Below are 19592 nucleotides of genomic sequence, written 5' to 3'. Positions count from 1 at the left end.
GGTGCTCATGCTTCCTATATGCTTTATCTTGGCACTTTTCCCCCTGTTTAATTTAAGGAAGAGATATTTTGTGCTTAAATGTTGCGAATTCCTATATTGCTTTTCAATAGATCTTCATGTATCAGATCTTGTCTTTTCTGATTCTCTCAGATTAATGTGTGTGTTCAGAGTTTAATTTTGTTATATTTAAAAAAAAAGATGAAGCATACAGGGATAAGAGAACCCTACAGACGGCGCCGGCCTTATGCTTGCTGGCGAATCGCATCGTATGACATCGTATGCCACTACATATGGCATACGATGTTATCCGATGTTTTACCGATTTTTGACCATTTTTGCTCAAAAATCGGTAAAACATCGTATCGCATCGTATGACATCGTATGCCACTACATATGGCATACGATGTTATGCGATGGCATACGATTTTTGAGCTAAAATAGTCAAAAATCGGTAAAACATCGTATGCCATCGTATGCCATCGTATGCCACATGCGATGCGATGCGATTTTTAGCATACGATCTGCATACGATGCAGGTCGTGGGAGCCATAATACTCCACAAGTACCTTCCGTTCTACCAGATCAAAAGGTCAACGGGGTCATTAAGACCGACATGGAGATGGTAGACCGGTGTAAAGGTTGACACAGATTTTTTTAGGCAGCATTTATGAGTATCACATGGGGACCATGTTCTGTATACTGTAGTGCTACGTTCTGCACAATGATCCAAACTATTCCTAAAAGCCATTGGCACTTACCAAATGCACTTATCGGTTATCCTTATTGCAATGCTGATGCGATCGTTGTTGGTTACCGAGTTTATTCTCACTCCTCATTACGATGGTTTGTTTGTAGGAAGTGTCCAGTGAAAATGTGGGATCCCTGGCATCGTCTGAAGAAAGAAAAGAGAAAGTACCAAGCCCACACCTCAGCCACCTGGTGGTGCTGACGGCGAGTGGGACATTGTACGGGCTCTCCGAGAGGGTGGTGGCCACAGAGTCTTTGTAAGTATCCTGCTGAGCATGTTGTTTCCGTCTAGGTGGAGAGAGATCAAGTGGAATAGTTGTGCCAAGAAACCAATGTTCACCGAACCTGACCGGTGGATGCTGATTGGTTGCTTTACACAACTATCTCTTTATAAAGCTTGATACATCTAGCCCTTACTGTAAGTGATGGATTCATTAATACTCATTATCCAAGCCTACATCTGTATCTACCAAACCTGTGCAAACTTCCCTCACTGATGTACTTAGGTTGTGTTATGTACTTTAAAATCTCACACACTGGCGGGCTCATCCCTTACCTCCATTTCTTTGGTAAGCATTTGTGTCCAAGTACATCTGTGTATAATTACCATCACTGTTGTTGTTCCAACTATGGTCAGTCTGCTGAAGACCAAATAGCATCTCTCAGGTCCATTCTGTATATTTGCCAGCAACACCCCGGGCAATGTAGAGGGAATGCATGGGTTTAGAAAGATGCCTGGTGCTAGAATGAACACTACTTGGTTATAAAGGAAATATAGAAAGTATCAAATTATTGGAATATACAGTATTTATGTGACTTGTACAAGGATCTTTGGTACTTGTTTCCTATCTGGGCGCCCAGGTTTTCTACGTACGGCACCGTAATGAAATCGCATTGCATCGGATTCGGTACTCGATGATGTACGATGGCATACGATGCTATCCGATCCGATTTCATTTTAAATCGGATCGCATCGCATGCGGTGCACAATGCTGTACGATGGCGTCCGATCCGACTACATTTTGTATCGGATCGGAGTGGATGGAAGGGTGGCACTTGGGAATCAAGGGAAGACACTTTGGTACCCAAGGGAAAATTCACAATTTTATCCCGAAGCGTGGCGAGCGGCGGCGGTACGCGTCCTCCGACTTTTTCATACCCCCACTATCCACGTCGGCGTGGAGTTGAGAATAGAAAGTGTGGCGAGCGCAGCGAGGGAACGCGGATACCTGTGAAGCCTGCGAGGGGACACGGATACCTTCACAGGTATCCGTGTCCCCTCGCGGGCTTCACAGGTATCCGCGTCCCCTCGCGGGGCACGCTGCGCTCGCCACGCTTCGGGCTCGGTGGCTCGCTGCGCTCGCCACACTTTCTATTCTCAACTCCACGCCGACGTGGATAGTGGGGGTATGAAAAAGTCGGAGGACGCGTACCGCCGCCCCTCGTGGGGCTCGCTGCGCTCGCCACGCTTCGGGATCACGTGGATAGTGGTGGTGTCGTTGGTAATGGGGCGGTAAATTGCCATTATCAGTCCACTAAAAATTGCAATCAACTTTTTTGGTCCGAAATCGGATCGCATCGCATCGTTCAATATCGTGTATGTGCATTTGTGGTATCCGATGCGATCCGATTTTTATACGGAGAATAGCATGGTGCGCAATTAACGTAGCGGGCGCCCAGATAGGAAACAAGTACCGGATCTTTTTTTAGAAAATACCTTTTTTCAGCCCCGACCTTGTTTGGCTTAAAATAATTAACTGAAAAGTACTTTAATATATTTGCCTCTTATCACTTACTCTTAGCCCGTGCATTGAGTGCGGAATAGTAGCTTCATTAAGAAGCATCTTCTGTTCCTTGATGATTTGCTAAAAGCTTTTCAAAATTTTCCAAGCTAGTTCTTATTTTTTTTTTTGGGTTGTACCGTAGTGTGCTTCTACTGTCTTATAGATCTGGTTTTGGCATTGTGTAGTCCTTACGTTGTGTCAGGATGTACTCTTGTGATTGCGCAAAGTGACAGCTGCCATTGATTGACCCTACGCACCATTCACATGTTTCCAGGTTACATAAATTCATGTTTCCAGTACATATGATTCATCCTGATCTATATTGAATATTAATTCAACCATAGCAGTTTATTTTTTCCTTCCAACACTTAGTCTAAAGCACCGGTTCTCGAACCATATTGTTCTGGGATCCCATCAGAAAATAAAAAATGATTACAGGACCCCCAGCAAGTTACTGCATAATGGCCGCCACACGTGTGATCGGCAGACCACACAATCATGGCTGCATTGCGTAGGCACAAAATAGAAAGTGAAGACACTGCTAAATCAGTCACTTAAATTCTTACACAACTGCAGAGAAGTGCTCCTTTCGGAGTTCCTGCCCTGTGTGTGTGTGTGTGTGTGTGTGTGTGTGTGTGTTTATTAATATACTCATGTGAACGTTGAAGCTTAGAAATTCTGGGAAGGCTTTTGGGATGGCAGGGAGGCAGTGGATGACGAAAGAGGGGGCAGAGAGATGGCAGGAGGAGACAGTTGGAGATTGAGCTGGCAGAGAATGGCAATGAGTGGCAGGGAGAGACATAGGATGGCAGTGGGAGAGAGTTTATGGCAGTGGCTGGAATGGTGATGCAGAGGGGTAGAGGGGTGATGGCCGAGAGTCAGAAGGTGATAATTCTTGAGTAATGATGAAGTGATCCAAGGAGTTTGAAGTAACCGACCGTTCTACTGATTTCTTAAGCTGGCCATACACGCATACTGTATTTATCTTCAGATCTGGCTGGTTGGAACAAAAACATGGTTATGGATGAGAGCAAATGACAGTTGACCATTTGCTTGGAATTGCTGGAAAACTGACAAACTGTCACTCATCCATAACCATGTTTTTGTTCCAACCAGCCAGATCTGAAGATAAATCTTACTAGTGTATGGGCACCTTAAGACTTCTTGGATCGTTGGCAGAGAGACCAGAGAAGTCGCGACCCACTTTGCGGTCAGGACTCATAGTTTGAGAACCAACAGCCTAAAGGACTTGGGGGGGTCTATTTACTAAGGTTTGTATGGAGATAAAGTGGACGGAGATAAAGTACCCACCAGCCAGCTCCTCTCTGTAATTTTTCAAGCACAGCCTGTAACATGACAGTTAAGAGCTAAAGGGCCAGTACTTTACCTCCAACTATATTGTCTCCAAAGCTTAGTAAATAGACCCCGTATTTTCTGAAACGCCAACCTCAGATTTGTGCTAAGAATCCCTGCTTCCACAGCCACACAGCTAAATCCTGCCATGGTGTACTCCGAGGAAGAAAAAAAACCTTAGATTAACGGTTCTGTTTTGGCAGCAGCTGTGATATCTATCAGCAGCCATTTTAGAGCTCCTGTAATGAGTTTGATGCATTTCCTGTTCTAAAATGGTTGCTGCTTCTAGTATGCTGAGTGCACAGAGAGGGAGAGCCACCAGAGTCTAGTTCTAAAATGGCAGCCATTTCAATGACCGATCCTCACCACCCTGCATTGTCCCTAGTGGGGACAGAAGCGGACCAAAGTGCTGCCATCTTGGGAAAGGATTAATGGCTTCTTAAAGGAGCACAAAGGAGACTGCGCACACTACACCTTCCAGCACTTGCAGCACCTGTTTACTTGTATCAGTAAGGTACTTTATAAGAAGTTTCTATTACTTTATCTGTTGGTATGAAATGGCTATTTCACAGCAGCAGTGACGCTGGGATGTCACCACATCCCTCACAGCTGTTCCTGAATATACTAATGGAGTCGCCTCTCCGCTGTCTGTGTGCGTTATTTATGCTGTGTTAGTGTCGGAACCTGTGATTATAATGAGAGGTGCAGCTTCACCCCCAGATCCCATCCATTCTATGCGCTGCGTCTTCCTGCAAGACTCTACTAATACTGAGCGTTCTTCTTTTTCAGGGTGTTTCTGGCAGAGCAGTTTGAGTTTCTCCAGACTCACCTGGACTCTGTGATGCCCGCAGCTAAAAAGCCTTTCCTGCAGCAGTTCTACTCCCAGGTCAGTGTTCTTAATTATAATATAGGTGCTCATGTTTCTCAGAATTACATATAGATTGCAGGCATGTCCAAACTGTGGCCTCCAGCTGTTGTGAAACTACGAGTCCCATCATGCCTTGCCAAAGTTTTGCTATAAGGGACTGCTAAAACTATGGCAAGGCATGCTGGGATGTGTAGTTTCACTACAGCTAGAGGGCCACAGCTTGGACATGCCTGGATTAGGGGATGCACTCCCGTCAGAGCAGTATAACATAGCAGATATAGTCACACACTGGGATATACACATGCTGCACATTGTTTTAATCAGCAGAAGCTGTTTTTGCATACTATCCACTATTTCTTTAGCAAAAAAAAAAATGCCTGATTTTTCGAAGTCACACCATGGCTTTTGAGCGACTTGATGGGCTGTTTAACGCAACAGGAGGCTTGTTGTACGTGGACACATCTGTAAATGAAAATTAACAGTCTGTGGCTCAATTTTCCTCCTTGCCCTTTCCATATGGGCAGCTAGTCGGCGCCTTGCCTGCTCCTTGCAGGGAAACCACTGTCTTTGGCCTGGATTGGCTCTTGTACTCATCCCTGCTGACCTGGCATCACTTGGCATCTGTAAGAGCTTGGTAGTCCACACCTCCATATATAGGTTTGGACTGGTCTTGTGGCCCTCAGGAGCCTTGCAAAGTTCAGATTACAGTCCCACCTGGACCATCTGACTGCTCCAGCCCCAGGGCAGGAGCAAGTGGGCAACACACTTTGTATTCATTGGGTTGGTGGGTCTCTCAAGCCACCTGCTCATCAGCGCCATCTTTGGTGACACTGCCACAATTCATATAACGTGTGTGTTGCACAGATTGTTATGGCGTCCTACACAGCGAGGTTTCGGAGCAGTCGTGTGATTAATGAACAGCTGCATGCCTTAATAATTGCTGTTATAACTGCAGCTGTAATAAAATGCTGAATCTATTATTCGGACTGGATTTCTGTAGCATACCAATGTGAAGCTTCTATTAATGAGTCATTAAAGTGCAGTGACATATCTACGTTCCCAATCTCCATAAAACTCATCAAGTATTAAGCTAGTGCTGTTATACGGAGATTTTATACTTCTCCCACAGTCATGCCATTCGGAATAACTATCTATGTGATGAGTTTTAAAAACGCAGCAAACTTTTAAAATCTATTAGCGTTTCTTTATATGGCGCACACAGCGAATATTTAGCCATTCGCATCAGTCCTGCCCCGGTGGAGCTTAACCAACTGAACTGATGACCCCAGTGCTGCGATGCCCCAATACGAGTCACTGCGCCACTGTGCTGTATTAAAGTACTGTATATTAATTGGAATATGCGCTCTATATAAAATCTGTGTTGTTTCCCTCCAGGAAGAATAGACACCACTTAAAATGATTTAGCTTTAACCCTTTTAGTGCCAACATTTCTGATGCTCAAAATATCCATTAAAAATGCCAGCGTCGCTCACATTTGTTATATAAATTCAATTAAAAAACGTGTTTAAAAAAAAAATCCTATATAAGGTAACATTACAGGTCATTAGGATGAATAAAAATGTTTGCTTGCTAATTTTCATACCAAGTTTGACAAATTCCCTTGGCACTCAAAGAGTGCCAAACCCCCCAAAGAGTGAAAAGGTATTTCTGCGGCCATTAACCGTGGAATAATGAGTCTAGGCGAATGTATGTCACTGCTGACGTCATCGTAATCACATGGCAGATTCGTGTTCTGATAATCCCGTATAGAGTACAGAACAGTGCGCTCTAGTTCTAGAACAGTTTGTGCAGAAGGACTTACTGTAACCACGGCTTGTACAGTCCCTGCAGCAAGAGATCGCTAATCTGCTAGAAGTGCTCAGCGGTCGGCAATTTACAGTGAATACATTAATGTATTTATCCTTTTGCTGATTCTATCCAGCCCTGCGTGTAGGTACAAGCTGACGCACAAATCAAACAATCTTGCACCACGCCGAAAAAACTCACACACTTAGCCACTGTTGATATAAGTAACCCCCCCCCCCCCCCGATGGCAGTGCTCTGTATGATAATGGTTTCTTACAGGGAAAAGCACCGTTAAAATCACGTCATTATGTGACCTAAGCATGTATCAAATGCTATATATATTATGGAACTGAATAATACATGATTACACAAGGCTAAATGATCTTTCCTCTGCAGAAGGCTTCTGTGCTAAAGCAGGCACAGAGTGACTGACTGCTTCATAGCCTTGTTTTGTTTAGATGTTGATTGGTTGATATTATCCCTTTGAGTGCCAAGTGAATTTTCCAAAATAGGTGTGACAATTGCCAAATAAACATTTTTATTCATAATAATGACCTGTAATGCTTACCTTTTTATATAGGAAATATATATATTTTTTGAATTTATATAACAAATGTGAGCAACACTGGCATTTTTAGCAGATATTTTGCACATCGCTCACAGATATGTTGGCGCTCATAGGATTATGGGGAGAGGTCAGTGATGTCACAGAAGCTTAAATCACTGCGCATTTGATATTTTGACCCATTAGCACTGTCCGATTTCTGTTATTCAGTGCAAGCGATCTTTGAATCTCATTCAATGTACATTGCAGCTATTTGCCTACATGGTTCACAAGTACACATGGTCTATGCTTCCACAAAGTACATGTGCATCTAGGGGTACGGAGAGACATACTGTCTGAAGCGGTGGGCATCAGCAGTCCAGCATTCTGCCATTTACAAGTTAGAACCAGCCAGTCATTCACTTTGTATCCTACAGCTCTGATTAGCCATATTTCTATGTATAGAAGTCTTTGGAATGGGATGTGGCCAATCCCTTTATATGATTATTAAATTCTCCATTGACCTGTATTATAATTTTAGGCAGCACTTCATTAACCATATTCCTCTTTCATCCACACTGGGTGGCGCTGCCATGGCATTGTGTAGTGTGGGTCATCTCAGGAAATCAGGCGATAAAACAGGCTTAACGTCTGTTTGCCCCACCACACACACACACGCACACTCTGAGCCCCACCACACACACCCACGTACACACCTTGATTTTGTGTACTGGTAGGAATACAATAGAAAGCAGTGACATCACTCAGGCACCCTTTTTGTGACATCACTGTGGAGGTTCAATCACCTAGTGCCGAAAGGGAGTGTTTTATCCCTCCATGACAGTAAGAGCAATTCTATCTACTTAATTACAAATTACTTAAATTGTTTTAATTACTTATATAAGATTTACATAGCTTTTAAAAGTATTCTCTTCCATTAAGTGTAAATCTAAAATATTTTCCGTTATAATACAGCTTGAGTATCCTTAATCCAAATATCCGTTATCCAAATTATTCCGAAAACCATAGTCTGCAAAATGTACTTTTATTTTTTGCTAAAATACTATTGGGGTCATCTGTAACTGGCACGACTAGGGAAATAACATGGAACTGGCACTAAATATGTGCAAGACAATGAATGCTTGGTATCTGAGATTGTTCACAAACTTTGTTTCATGTTTGAAAACCTTGTTTCATGCACAAATAAAATATATTTGTGTGTATTATTTCATGTGTTTGATGTGTTTATACAACATAAATGCAAGATACCTCATTCAAATATAAAAATATTCCAAAATACGGAATAACCAGTTAGCCAACATTCTTCTGGTCCCGAGCATTTTGGTTAAGGGATACTCAACTTATATTAGGCTTCTAATAACTAGCACATACAAGGCTGGATTGAAAAGTAATGCCTCCATGGCTATACGTTTTTATTTTTGAACACCTTTTGAACACTTTTTTGTACATGATAACTCAGTTTATCCTCTATGTAATGCACTATTCACTTTTCAATGTACAGTAGTCCCCATCCCTTTCCACGCATGCACCAACGATTGATGAGTTGGGCAAACGTCGGAGAAGAAAGCTGGTGGTTATTGACGACACCGGGAACGAACTGAAGCTTTTACCTTGCCGTCAGAGCTGAAGTGTTGACCCTTAAGGTGCTTTCATCTTTGGGAAGAGGGTTGCAGTGCCTGCAGTTCAAGGAGGTTCTGCCACACCCGTCGTACAGCCCCAACCTTGCGCCCTGCGACTTTCACCTCTTCCGAAAGAGCACCTAAAGGGTCAACACTTCAACTCTGACGACGAGATAAAAGCTGCTGTTCGGTCCTGTTGTCAACCATAACCACCAGCTTTCTTCTCCGATGGGTTTGCCCGACTCGTTAAGCATTGGCGCACATGCGTGGAAAGGGTTGGGGACTACATTGAAAAAAGTGAATAGTGAATTACGTAGAGGATAAACTAAGTTATCATGTAAAAAAAAGTGCTCAAATGTGTTCAAAACTAAAACCTTATAGCCATGGAGGCATTACTTTTCAATCCAGCCACGTATAATACTGTGGAGTATTTTCTGTACGCTTCTCCTGTTGAGTAACGTGATTGCTCTTTTGTTGGTATCGCTACACTATAAACCGGTGGTGCGTGATGACCTCTGGAGGACCTCTGACCACCCACCACCATCGACTCTAATTAACACAGTCTGAACCCGTCACACTCTCTCTATCTTCAACGGACCGATGAGTGTTTTCTATGGCCATATACTGAACCATTTCCTCTTGTATCACTCTTATGTGACCTAAAGAAAACAAAATCACAGACTTCACCGTTACACCATCGTTAATGTGTTTATATGTATTTTATAGACCGTGTCAACAGCCAGTGAACTCCGCAAGCCAATTTACTGGATTGTGGCGGCAAAGGCCATTGATTACGAACAGCTGTTGCTGCTTATGGCGAATGTGAAGTGGGACGTAAAAGAAATTATGTCGCAACACAATGTTTATGTGGATGCTTTATTGAAGGTATTTGTGTTTGTTTTATTTACAGGGTCATTTTATATTGAAGGAAAGTGTTTTACTTATTTTTGTGCTACACTATTTATTACATTAGACATCCCTGCTACCATAAGCATGGGCGCATCCTCTGAGCACTGATTGTACTTCTCGTTTCTGAAAACGCGGAACCCTACAGTATAATAATCTCGTTTATTGTAGCAGGAACGAGAAATGTTTGTCAAAATTACGGACCATTTTCAATGCAAGTCATGGAAATAGAGGGAGCGCTTTACTGCCCGGAGCACTCTGCTGTTTGCGGAACCTGAAGGGTTAATGATTTTTGGAAAGTAGATGCAACGTTTGTGCGTGTTCAGATATTTGCTGACTTTCTGACGCACACAAGGCTAAAGTAATTACCTCCATTTTTCGGAACATAAAGTAAGGCCGGGCAGCCTTGGCATATGTGTTAATTACAAAGCCAGACAGCAGAAAATACACATTTAGCAAATTATCTTAACCTGACTTGTGTGGGAGGAGTAATGATTTATTAGGAGAAATGGATGGTTCAGCTAAAGTATAAATATCATTTTGCACTTGTTATAAGTATTTTACTTATACCACTTTCCACCCCAAAAACTCTATGTCCAACTTCGGTTGTAGGCCCTTATTCTGATTGAGTCAGACAGCTCCGTGTGTGGTCGGACGTCCGATGTTTGGTGTTTGCGCATGTGCAGAGGGGTATGTGCGAACGCCTCGCACATTCGAACACGGCGTGAGTTCCATGTAGAAACCGATCGTACAGAACCAACCGAGCAGGGGGTGGAGAGGGGCGTGAAGGGCTGTTTGGGCTCATTACCATATGCATACGCCCCGCGTTTCATGGGCGTTCCCATGAAAACGCTGGGCGTACGTGTGGTAATGCGGCCGTGATGCACGTGTGGGGGGGGGGAACGACATATGACGTAGCCGGATGTCTGCCCATATCCCTGCTTTCATATGGAAAACTGTCCGAGTGGTTTGGAGCACTCGGTGGTCCATCATTCGTTGTTCGGCCATGGGGGAGGTTCCCACAGATGGGGGAGGTGTTCACATGAAACATCCACTCGCGGTCCGTATGCTCGGCGTCTTACTGCATTCGGACGGTGTTAGCGATCCGTACGATAGGCGGGGCTAAGAACACTCAGTTCCTGTCCAAAATACGCATCCGTCCGAATCCACTAGAATAAGGGCCCTAGCCCGTGGAAGACCCTGTTTACACTGCACTTTGTCTTATTCAGTCTTATTTACAGTCCACTGAACCCAGTTCTGGGCTGCATGTCATATACAGACGCTCTCTTGAGGCGGGCCTCTGCGAGCACAGCCAATCAGCAGCTATTAAGAATAAACTTGGTCAAGCTGCTTACATTGCATCGATACTTGGGTCCAACCCTGGCATCTACCAGGGTGGGATTTCCAAGTAACGTAACCTAGGGGTTTTTTTTGTTTGTTTTTTTCAAGAACCCTTTTAGTTGTTTCTACGTACTTTAAAAACGAAACCATTAACCTGGTTGTATCAGGGCTGAATAGAAGTATTTTTGTTATGCTTGTCGTACCGCTCATAAGATATCGATGACTTTGTGTTACAGGAATTTGAGCTGTTTAATAAGAAGTTATCTGATCTGTCAAAGCATGTCCGTATTCCGCTGCCTGTATCCAACATACTGTGGGAGCACTGTATCCGACTCGCCAACAGGACGCTTGTGGAGGGGTAGGCGTCTTCTTTCGCACAATATTTTATTAGGTCAAAGGATTTTTACAGAATGCAACAAATTATCAGCATGTGTTATGTTTAGTTATGAAGCGGTATTCAATGCCGCCAGCGAAGGGGTTTGTACGGCGAGGACGGATTTCCTCGCCGGTAATAAGCCCTCCTCGCCGTCATACCCCCTCGTCGTATTCAATGTAATGGCCATATCTTCGCCATGAGAGGCCGTCGAGGATCCCCGTCAGCCAGCTGCTGGTCTCCAAAGAGAGGCGCCACCCTCCAGTAGATAGAAATATAAAGCAGGGGGTGGAGACTTGCCCCTTTTTTTCCCCACATGAACATACTGTCTGGCAGAGGACTAAGGGGCCCACTGCTTCCCCTGTCACCCACTGTTTGTTTTTCCCTGTTACCCCCTACCTCTCCCTGTCACCCACTGCCGAGTTGCATATTGTGAAATTGGGTTGGGGTGGAGGAGGGGGCCAAATTATATTTTTGCACCTGGGCTCAGCACCCACAAGTTCCGCCACTGTGTGCTGGCATCAGACACTCAGAACAATGGGCATAATTCAGCATGGTTCCATAATCCGAGAATTCACAGTGCCAGCAGAAAGCCTCCGTCCAGACAGAAAGAAAAGACATTCTGTGCAAAACTGCAAATGCATCCAAATTCATAGATCTATTCGCAAAAACTGAAACATCGAACATATTTCTTCCTTCTATACTGGTCTAAGTAGGGGTATTCAATCTTGCCGCCGTTTCCGATAGCATCGAAGGCAGATTCCGTCAAAATAGTTTTTTAAAACAAGTCGTGTCTGTTTTGTCAGAAAACAGCTGCAGATGGTCGAATTCACTGCTGTTTTTCGACAATCCGCGGACGTTTTTGCCGGCACTACCACTGTTTGACACTCGACAGGCGGAACATTGAATAATGCCTATCGAATATCTGTCGGGCAGAGCGAAGACAGCCCGGGATTCCGACTGACAGGACGTTCCGACAGTCGGAATCCCGGATTGCCATAAGGCTTCCACTAATCTGCTAAAGCAACAAGCTGGAAGTGGTCATCACTGACGTCAGAGACCCACACATAAAACGCCTGGACGCGCCTGTATTTTAACAAACGCACCCAGAAATCGTCATGTTTCCGGCCTGAAATGTCGGTTTCCTACCAATCTGCAACATTATGCGTACGGATTGTTTCTCACTATTTGATCCTGCGCGGGCGCGATGCAAAGGTTGTGCCCGCACAGAACTTCAGTAACCTCCATTTGTGAGTTCCCTGGTTAGTGATCGATGCTGATTGGCCCAATATTTAAATGTCCTGTACAAGTTTTTCCACTATGGATTCAATTGAAATCCACCCTAGTCTCCAGTATATTCCATCACCTATATAATTCTATGGTTTACCAACAGTATCATCTGATATTTAGGGCCAGATGCACTAAGCTTCAAAAGTGATAAAATGGAGAGTGATAAACAGCCAGCCAATCCGCTCCTAACTGCCATGTCACAGGCTGTGTTTGAAAAATTTCACTCTCCATTCTATCACTTTCAAGGCTTAGTACATCTCACCCTTATTCTTTTATACAGATCTCTGGATTTGTTGTCATTTTAAACGTTTAAAATATTTTAAATGTTTAAAATCTCTTCACCCTTTGAGCACCGATGTCGCTGTGAAAGATACTCAAAATGTCTGTGAAAAATGCCAGCGTCACTCACAATGACCGTTTTCTTTTTTGGGTGCAATATTTAACATTTTGGCTGTGTGGAGGTCCAGTGTGTATCCTGTTTTATAAAACAATTGTAGTTGTGAGATGTTCACGCTGTGGGACTACAAGTGTGAAAGCCATAGTGCAGGCCTCGCCAACTTGTGGCTGTCCAGCTGTTGTGAAACTACAAGCCCCAGCATGCATTGCTACTGTTTTGCTATTATGGAATGCTAGAACTGTGTCAAAGCATGCTGGGATGTGTAGTTTCCAAACACCTGGAGAGCCAAAGGTTGTCCATGCCTTCCATAGAGCATCAGGCTTGCCTGAGTGTGGTACAATCCCTCTTATTAGTACTTACAGACAGGGAGATGCTGCGCTGTACTGTAGATGTTGTGCGCGGTCTCGTATATCAGACGCAGCCCATGTATCCGGTCTGTTTCCTGCATTTGGTTGTGTTTGGTTTCATTACGGTGAAACCGACCTTTACAGAAAATTATTCCTCTCTCCCGTTGCTTAGTTACGCCAATGTAAAGAAGTGCAGCAATGAGGGCCGGGCGCTGATGCAGCTGGACTTCCAGCAGTTCCTGATGAAGCTGGAGAAGCTGACGGACATCCGGCCAATTCCTGACAAGGAATTTGTGGAGACTTATATCAAGGCCTACTACCTGACTGAGAATGACATGGAGCGTTGGATAAAGGAGCACAGGGTGAGTCTTACACTGTGGTATGTTGGGTTTGTAGCCATAGTTTTGGACCCTTGAAGTGGCATTCTAATTTTACTGATTTAGGCAACCTAACTATCATGGCCAGAGGCCACCAAAGCAGCAATCCCATGATCTCTCTTCTAATGCTCGGTACACACTGGATGATATACCGGTCGTTCGATTTAACGAACCAATATACCGTACATCAATGGACTATCAGCCGGTGTGTGCCAGCGATATGTCTGTGGATAACGCCCTACACCCGCACCAAAAGCAAGCAGTGATTGACAGCTTAACGGGGCGGATACATGTAAATGCCGCCAGTCACAACGTATCGGGCGCTGTATGAGGAGAAAAGCTGCTCGATCCCCCCAGAGATATATCTGCCGATCAATTGATCTGAGGTACTCAAATAACAGAATAATCTTAAGAACATTAACAAAGAAAGCCAGAAGATGTCTCAGTGAGATGTGCAGTGGGCTGGGTTCCGGCTGAACAAGTGTAATAAAACCATTGTTCTACAACTTCTCTAGCTTATGGGCCCCACATACGGAGCGATATTCAGTCACTTTCTGAGCGATTTTACATCATTTTACAAAACCGCTCAGAAAATGGTTAAACATCGCTGAGTGTGTAGCCCACACAGAGATATAAATGCGCAGGTCCCCGATTAATAACTGCTCCGCTTGTCAATTAGACACCGATCACTCAGAAGGCACTGCACATCTCTGCGTGTGCGGTGGCCTTCTGAGCGATCAGTGAAGCCGCTGGAGGAAGCCATATACTCACCCGCCCTGGAGCCACCGAAGCCGCTGGAGGAAGCCGCCAGTAGAAGCCGTCTGTCACCCTGGAGCTGCTGGAAGAAGTCGTCCTTTGCCCTGGAGCCGCTGGAACCGCCGTGCCTCACCCGCCGTTTTCATTCTGCACTGCCTGCAGGGGTGAAGACGTGCCGCCACTGAAGAAATGGTAAGTATTTTTTTCCACTGTGCCACCAACGTTTACTTGTGTTTGAGGGGGGGGGGGGGGGGTGGTACACTGGCCACCAATGTTTTTGATATTAACCATCAGCTTGGCACCCACCGCCAGGGACAGCCTCGGGCTTCAGCCTGGGCCAGTGGAGCCCTGGAGGGGGGGGGGGCTTTATTGGGGGGTCCCCACTCCCCCAGGCACCTGGCCAGGGCTGACCAGCCACAGAGGTAATGCTTTGGCCGCAGGACATTATATAATAAGTGCCCCCCCGGCTGTGGCATTAACCTGATGGTGGTTTGAGCCTGATGCTGGTTTCCAGAATACGGGGGACCCATACTCCTTTTGTCCCCCGTATTTTGGGAACCAGGACCAGTCCAAGAAAGCAAGAAAGTCTCCTTTCTGTGAGAGATTTGAAATATCTCATGCTGAATCTCCCATTATGAATCTCTGGCACAGATCTCTCTGTGTGTGGGCTCATTGGGGCAGATGTATTAAGCCTGGCGAAGAGATAAACTGGAGATAAAGTGGAGAAAAAGTGGAAGGAGATAACGCACCAGCCAATCAGCTTCCAACTGTCATATTTCAAACACTGCTGATTGGCTGGTGCATTATCTCCTTCCACTTTATCTCCAGTTTATCTCTTCGCCAGGCTTAATACATCTGCCCCATTGTCTGAGAGATTCAGTGTAAGGGAAATCTCTCATGCTGAATCTCCCATTATGAATCTCTGGCACAAATCTCTCTGTGTGTGGGCTCATTGTTTGAGAGATTCAGTGTAAGGGAAATCTCTCATGCTGAATCTCCCATTATGAATCTCTGGGACAAATCTCTCTGTGTGTAGGGCCTTTTAGAGTTTCCTATGGTCTTATTGTATGTTTGTTCTCCTCTATCCTAGGAATACTCAACCAAGCAGCTAGCAAATCTGGTGAACGTTTGTCTGGGGTCTCACATAAATAAAAAGGCCAGGCAGAAGCTACTGGCAGCTATTGAAGACCTGGACCGCACCAAAAGATAATTCACCCGGGACCTTGACATCTTCACTGGCCTGATCTACAGGAGTCATTGGCGCACTGATCGAACATCTAAATAAATAAGTGGTAACATTCAATAAATGTTCCCTCACGTCTGGACGAAGAGCTTGCACTCATTGTTAATATAAATATCTATATAGTATTTTATCTCATTAGGTTCCGGTTTTCAATATGGAAACTGTTCGATGTGTTGGTTTTAGATGTGTAAAGCTGGGAAGCAATGTTAAATGTTTTTGTCACCGTCCGTTCAACTGTCAAATTGGTACATTCCCACTTCCGGGGACCCCACCTTGCTCAATATCCAGATTTGCCGAATACCCCTTGAAATACGTGTGGTCTGACCCAACTGGGTATTGAGACCATGCTTTCTGAAAAGCGGCTCCTGATTGGCTGTCCACTATGATGCAGTCTTTCAAGGGCCATTGTCCTGATACCATGGATGGATCACTCTCTAAAACTCCAAGATACCACAACCAGATAAGTCTGTTGAGAGAGAGTGGCTAAATGTGGCCCTAGAGGCTAAATGTGGCCCTATTTTCTCTATATGTTACAGACTGTGATCAGTGATATAATATCAGGATCCAGGTTTATCATCTAGACCTTCAGCTGTTGTGAAACTACAAGTCCCATCATGCCTTGCCACAGTTTTGATATTAGGGAATGCTAAAACTATGGCAAGGCATGCTGGGATGTGTAGTTTCACAACAGCTGGAGGGCCACAGTTTGGACACGCCTGATCTAGTAGTTTCAACAAATAAAAAGATGTCGTTGTAAATGGATACTTGAATCAATAGAAATATTGAAGATGTGACGGGTCATTTTATAGTATGTTGTACAAAGCATGTGATTATTGGGGTCATGACCTTGCACTGACCTCTGCCGTTCCTGTCTCATGTTTAGCCACATCCGATTGGCCGCTGTGCTGATACAGTCTGTGCTGTAGATGCCTATATAGTATGTAATACATCTAGGATCCATCACCAGGGAACATATAGAGGGTTATTCGTCAGTCTGCAGCTTCAAAGTGACTTTTGCCTTTTACAAAAAAGGTCCCCTTTTAAATGGCACGGCAAAGCCTAAGAAAGTACGCCTTACTGCCGGGAGAGACGCCGTACATCTGAGTAACGGTATTCCAATGTAATAATGTAAAATGTAATAGGGTATGAGAATCCAATCGAGAGATTTTGGGAGAGTTTTCCCATAAAATCTCTCACTTTCTGATTCTCACACCCTATTACATTTGGCCTTGGTGTCTTTACCTTTTAATAAAAAAAAAAAAAAATTAAAACCGGCCATAGAGAAAATTCCTGAAATCAGCCGTTATAAATAAGCCAATTTAGATAACTCGGGCCTTGTTTTTTTTTTAGGGTAAGGTCATGTGACATTCATGAGTCAATGGCGGTTCTGCTGGTGCAGTGGGAGAGTACTAAGGCTCAGAGAGAGATAACATACCAGCCAATCAGCTCTTTGCTACCATGTTACAGGCTGCGTTTGAAAAATGAAACTGAAACACATCATGAAACTGGTTGGAAGTTTCATGATGTGTTAAACATGTTTCGTAAATGCCGAATGGAAAAGGCAAAAGTGAATGCAAACAATATAGGATTCTTAGGGATGAGTATGTCCGGAGCATATGACCAAATATTAATCCAAGGTGAATAAATTGTAATGTTGACACACAATAGGATTGTTCTTATAATGATTCCGACCACGAGACTGTTACATATTGTAGACACCGTACACAAGTAATGTTGACATATGTATGAACTTCTGTAAATCACATCTGCTGTGAGTTCTGATGTCATCGCATATAATCAGTGAGTTCCGATGAAATCACTGCAGTGTCCAGTTCAAAACTTGCATATTATCAGTAAACGATGCGCCCCCTACTGTACATTACAGGTTTCTTGCTCTCATGTAGTCACAGAAGTCTTTGGTGACTTCTTATATCCATATAATTGACAGAAATGATGGCCTGTAACTATGGCCTGGAATTGTTCTTTATAATGGCCTCCCTATGATCAGTGTATACCGCGGTGTGCATACAGTAATCTGTATATCATGTTGAGTATTCTGTGGGTGGGTGGCTGGCTGGCTTCCATAGCGATACAGAAGACTACATAGTTTGGAATATATTATACTGTTTGCCATTGTTTTGTTGGATGTTGATTCTTTCTTTTCCCTTAATCACCTCACGCTGAGCTGCTGAATGGTAGCATCGCTGCTTTTGTGTTGCTTCGCTTTCAAATTAAATCAAGCTGTCAAATCTGATTGAAACTGTTAATTGAAAACAAGACTGTGGAATAAAACACTAATGATGAACCTAAAGTCTGTGTATAAATATCCTGAAGTGACGGGTGGCCGTAGGGATCATCAGTGATCATGGCTCCTGGGGTTGCCGGGCAGTATTTATGGCAAGTACGCCTATTCACCTAAATGGTATATATGTAGCCCCTGAAGTGGGCAAATCCATACTAAATCAGAGGAACCAATCAGATGCCTCCTTTCACTGACATAACTGCACTACATAGATATTCCTTGATCTACAGTACAGTGTCACGTGTACCAGAAATACCTCCTGGAATGTAATGCAACCCAATGGCCAACCACCGGTTCTTAATGATCATGACCAGCGGCGTCTCGCCAAAATTGTAACAGACCAGCAACACTGGCTCAAATCACATCCACATGCAATGCAGGAGGTACCGGATGCATATCCAGCAGGTCAGTGCAGTGTTTCTTAGCTTCCATGGGATATGGGAGCCGAAGAACACCAGGGTGCCCCATTTAACACCACGGCATAGAACACAGGGCCTCACCTAGGCTCAAAACATTGCTAATTGGACCTTGGAGAACTGGCAACAGGTAATGACTGCATACCAGCATAGTCTGTCAACATTGTGCCTGTTTACATTATGATGGTGTCGACATTTTATCTGTCAACATAACATCTATGTCAACATTCAGATCATACCGACATATGAATGTTGATTTTAAGTCTACATACTCTTCTGTGTTATAGGGTAGCCCTTACCATTGGGACCCAATGCGATGAGGAAACACATACACTGGACCAGATAAAGTCTTGGTTTTTATTTTTTTTGTAGCAGGTGAACAGCATACCGGGTAATCGGTGCAGCAATAATGGTTACAGCATAGTACAAACACGTAAGAAAGCTCCAGTGGTCCCTACCATAGCCCACACCGCGACCTATCACTTCGGCAGCTATTCCACCATCAAGAGCAATGACACTCTAGTAGTAGTAGTAGTAGTAGTAGTAGTAGTACGTTTATTTATAAGGCGCCACAAAGTGTCCGCAGCGCAGTACATAGCAAACAAAAAAACAAATGACAAGGTAACGTACAGGGTGTGTTGAAAGATACAGTATAAATAGGGGTATAGCTGGTAGAACTAAAATCAGCATCAGTTCAGAAGTAGGTGTCAAAATTGTCGAGGAGACTGAAGATGAAGTAGAGGAAGGGAAGAACAGGACAGGAGGACAGGTGAGGTAAAGAGGTAGGGTGAGTACGTGAGGAAGGAGGACCCTACTCATAAGAGTTAACATACTAAAAATAGGTGGGTGGACGAACGAAAAACAACAGGATAAGTAGGAACAGAGGGGAACGGAGGCAGGATAGGAGGATCAAAAGAGGTTAGGAGGAGGGATAGGCTAGTCGAAAAAAGTGGGTTTTGAGGGAGCGCTTGAAGGAGGTAAGGGAATCAGAAAGCCTGATGGGTGGCGGCAGGATGTTCCAGTGCAGGGGGGCAGCGCGAGAGAAGTCTTGGACACGGGAGTGGGAGGAGGTGATTAGGTGAGAGGTCAGTCGGCGGTCAGC

General features: G+C 44.3%; 1 protein-coding gene across 1 annotated transcript in view; it reads left to right on the top strand.

Moving 5' to 3' along the window:
* Positions 1–18077, top strand: part of VPS50 (VPS50 subunit of EARP/GARPII complex) — a 198191-nt gene extending 180114 nt beyond the window's left edge. The window contains exons 23-28 of the mRNA XM_083189450.1: positions 856–1004; positions 4674–4770; positions 9469–9627; positions 11226–11347; positions 13569–13758; positions 15620–18077. Of these exons, the coding sequence (XP_083045576.1) occupies positions 856–1004; positions 4674–4770; positions 9469–9627; positions 11226–11347; positions 13569–13758; positions 15620–15739 (837 nt within the window). The 3' untranslated portion in view covers positions 15740–18077. The remainder of the gene's footprint in view (positions 1–855; positions 1005–4673; positions 4771–9468; positions 9628–11225; positions 11348–13568; positions 13759–15619) is intronic.
* Positions 18078–19592: the final 1515 nt, after the last annotated feature.

The sequence above is a fragment of the Crinia signifera genome, chromosome 5 (genome assembly GCF_055691185.1).
Source record: "Crinia signifera chromosome 5, ASM5569118v1, whole genome shotgun sequence".
NCBI classification, from domain to species: Eukaryota; Metazoa; Chordata; class Amphibia; order Anura; family Myobatrachidae; genus Crinia; species Crinia signifera.
Note: the sequence above shows the minus strand (reverse complement) of the source record. Positions and strands in the feature narration are given on the sequence as shown.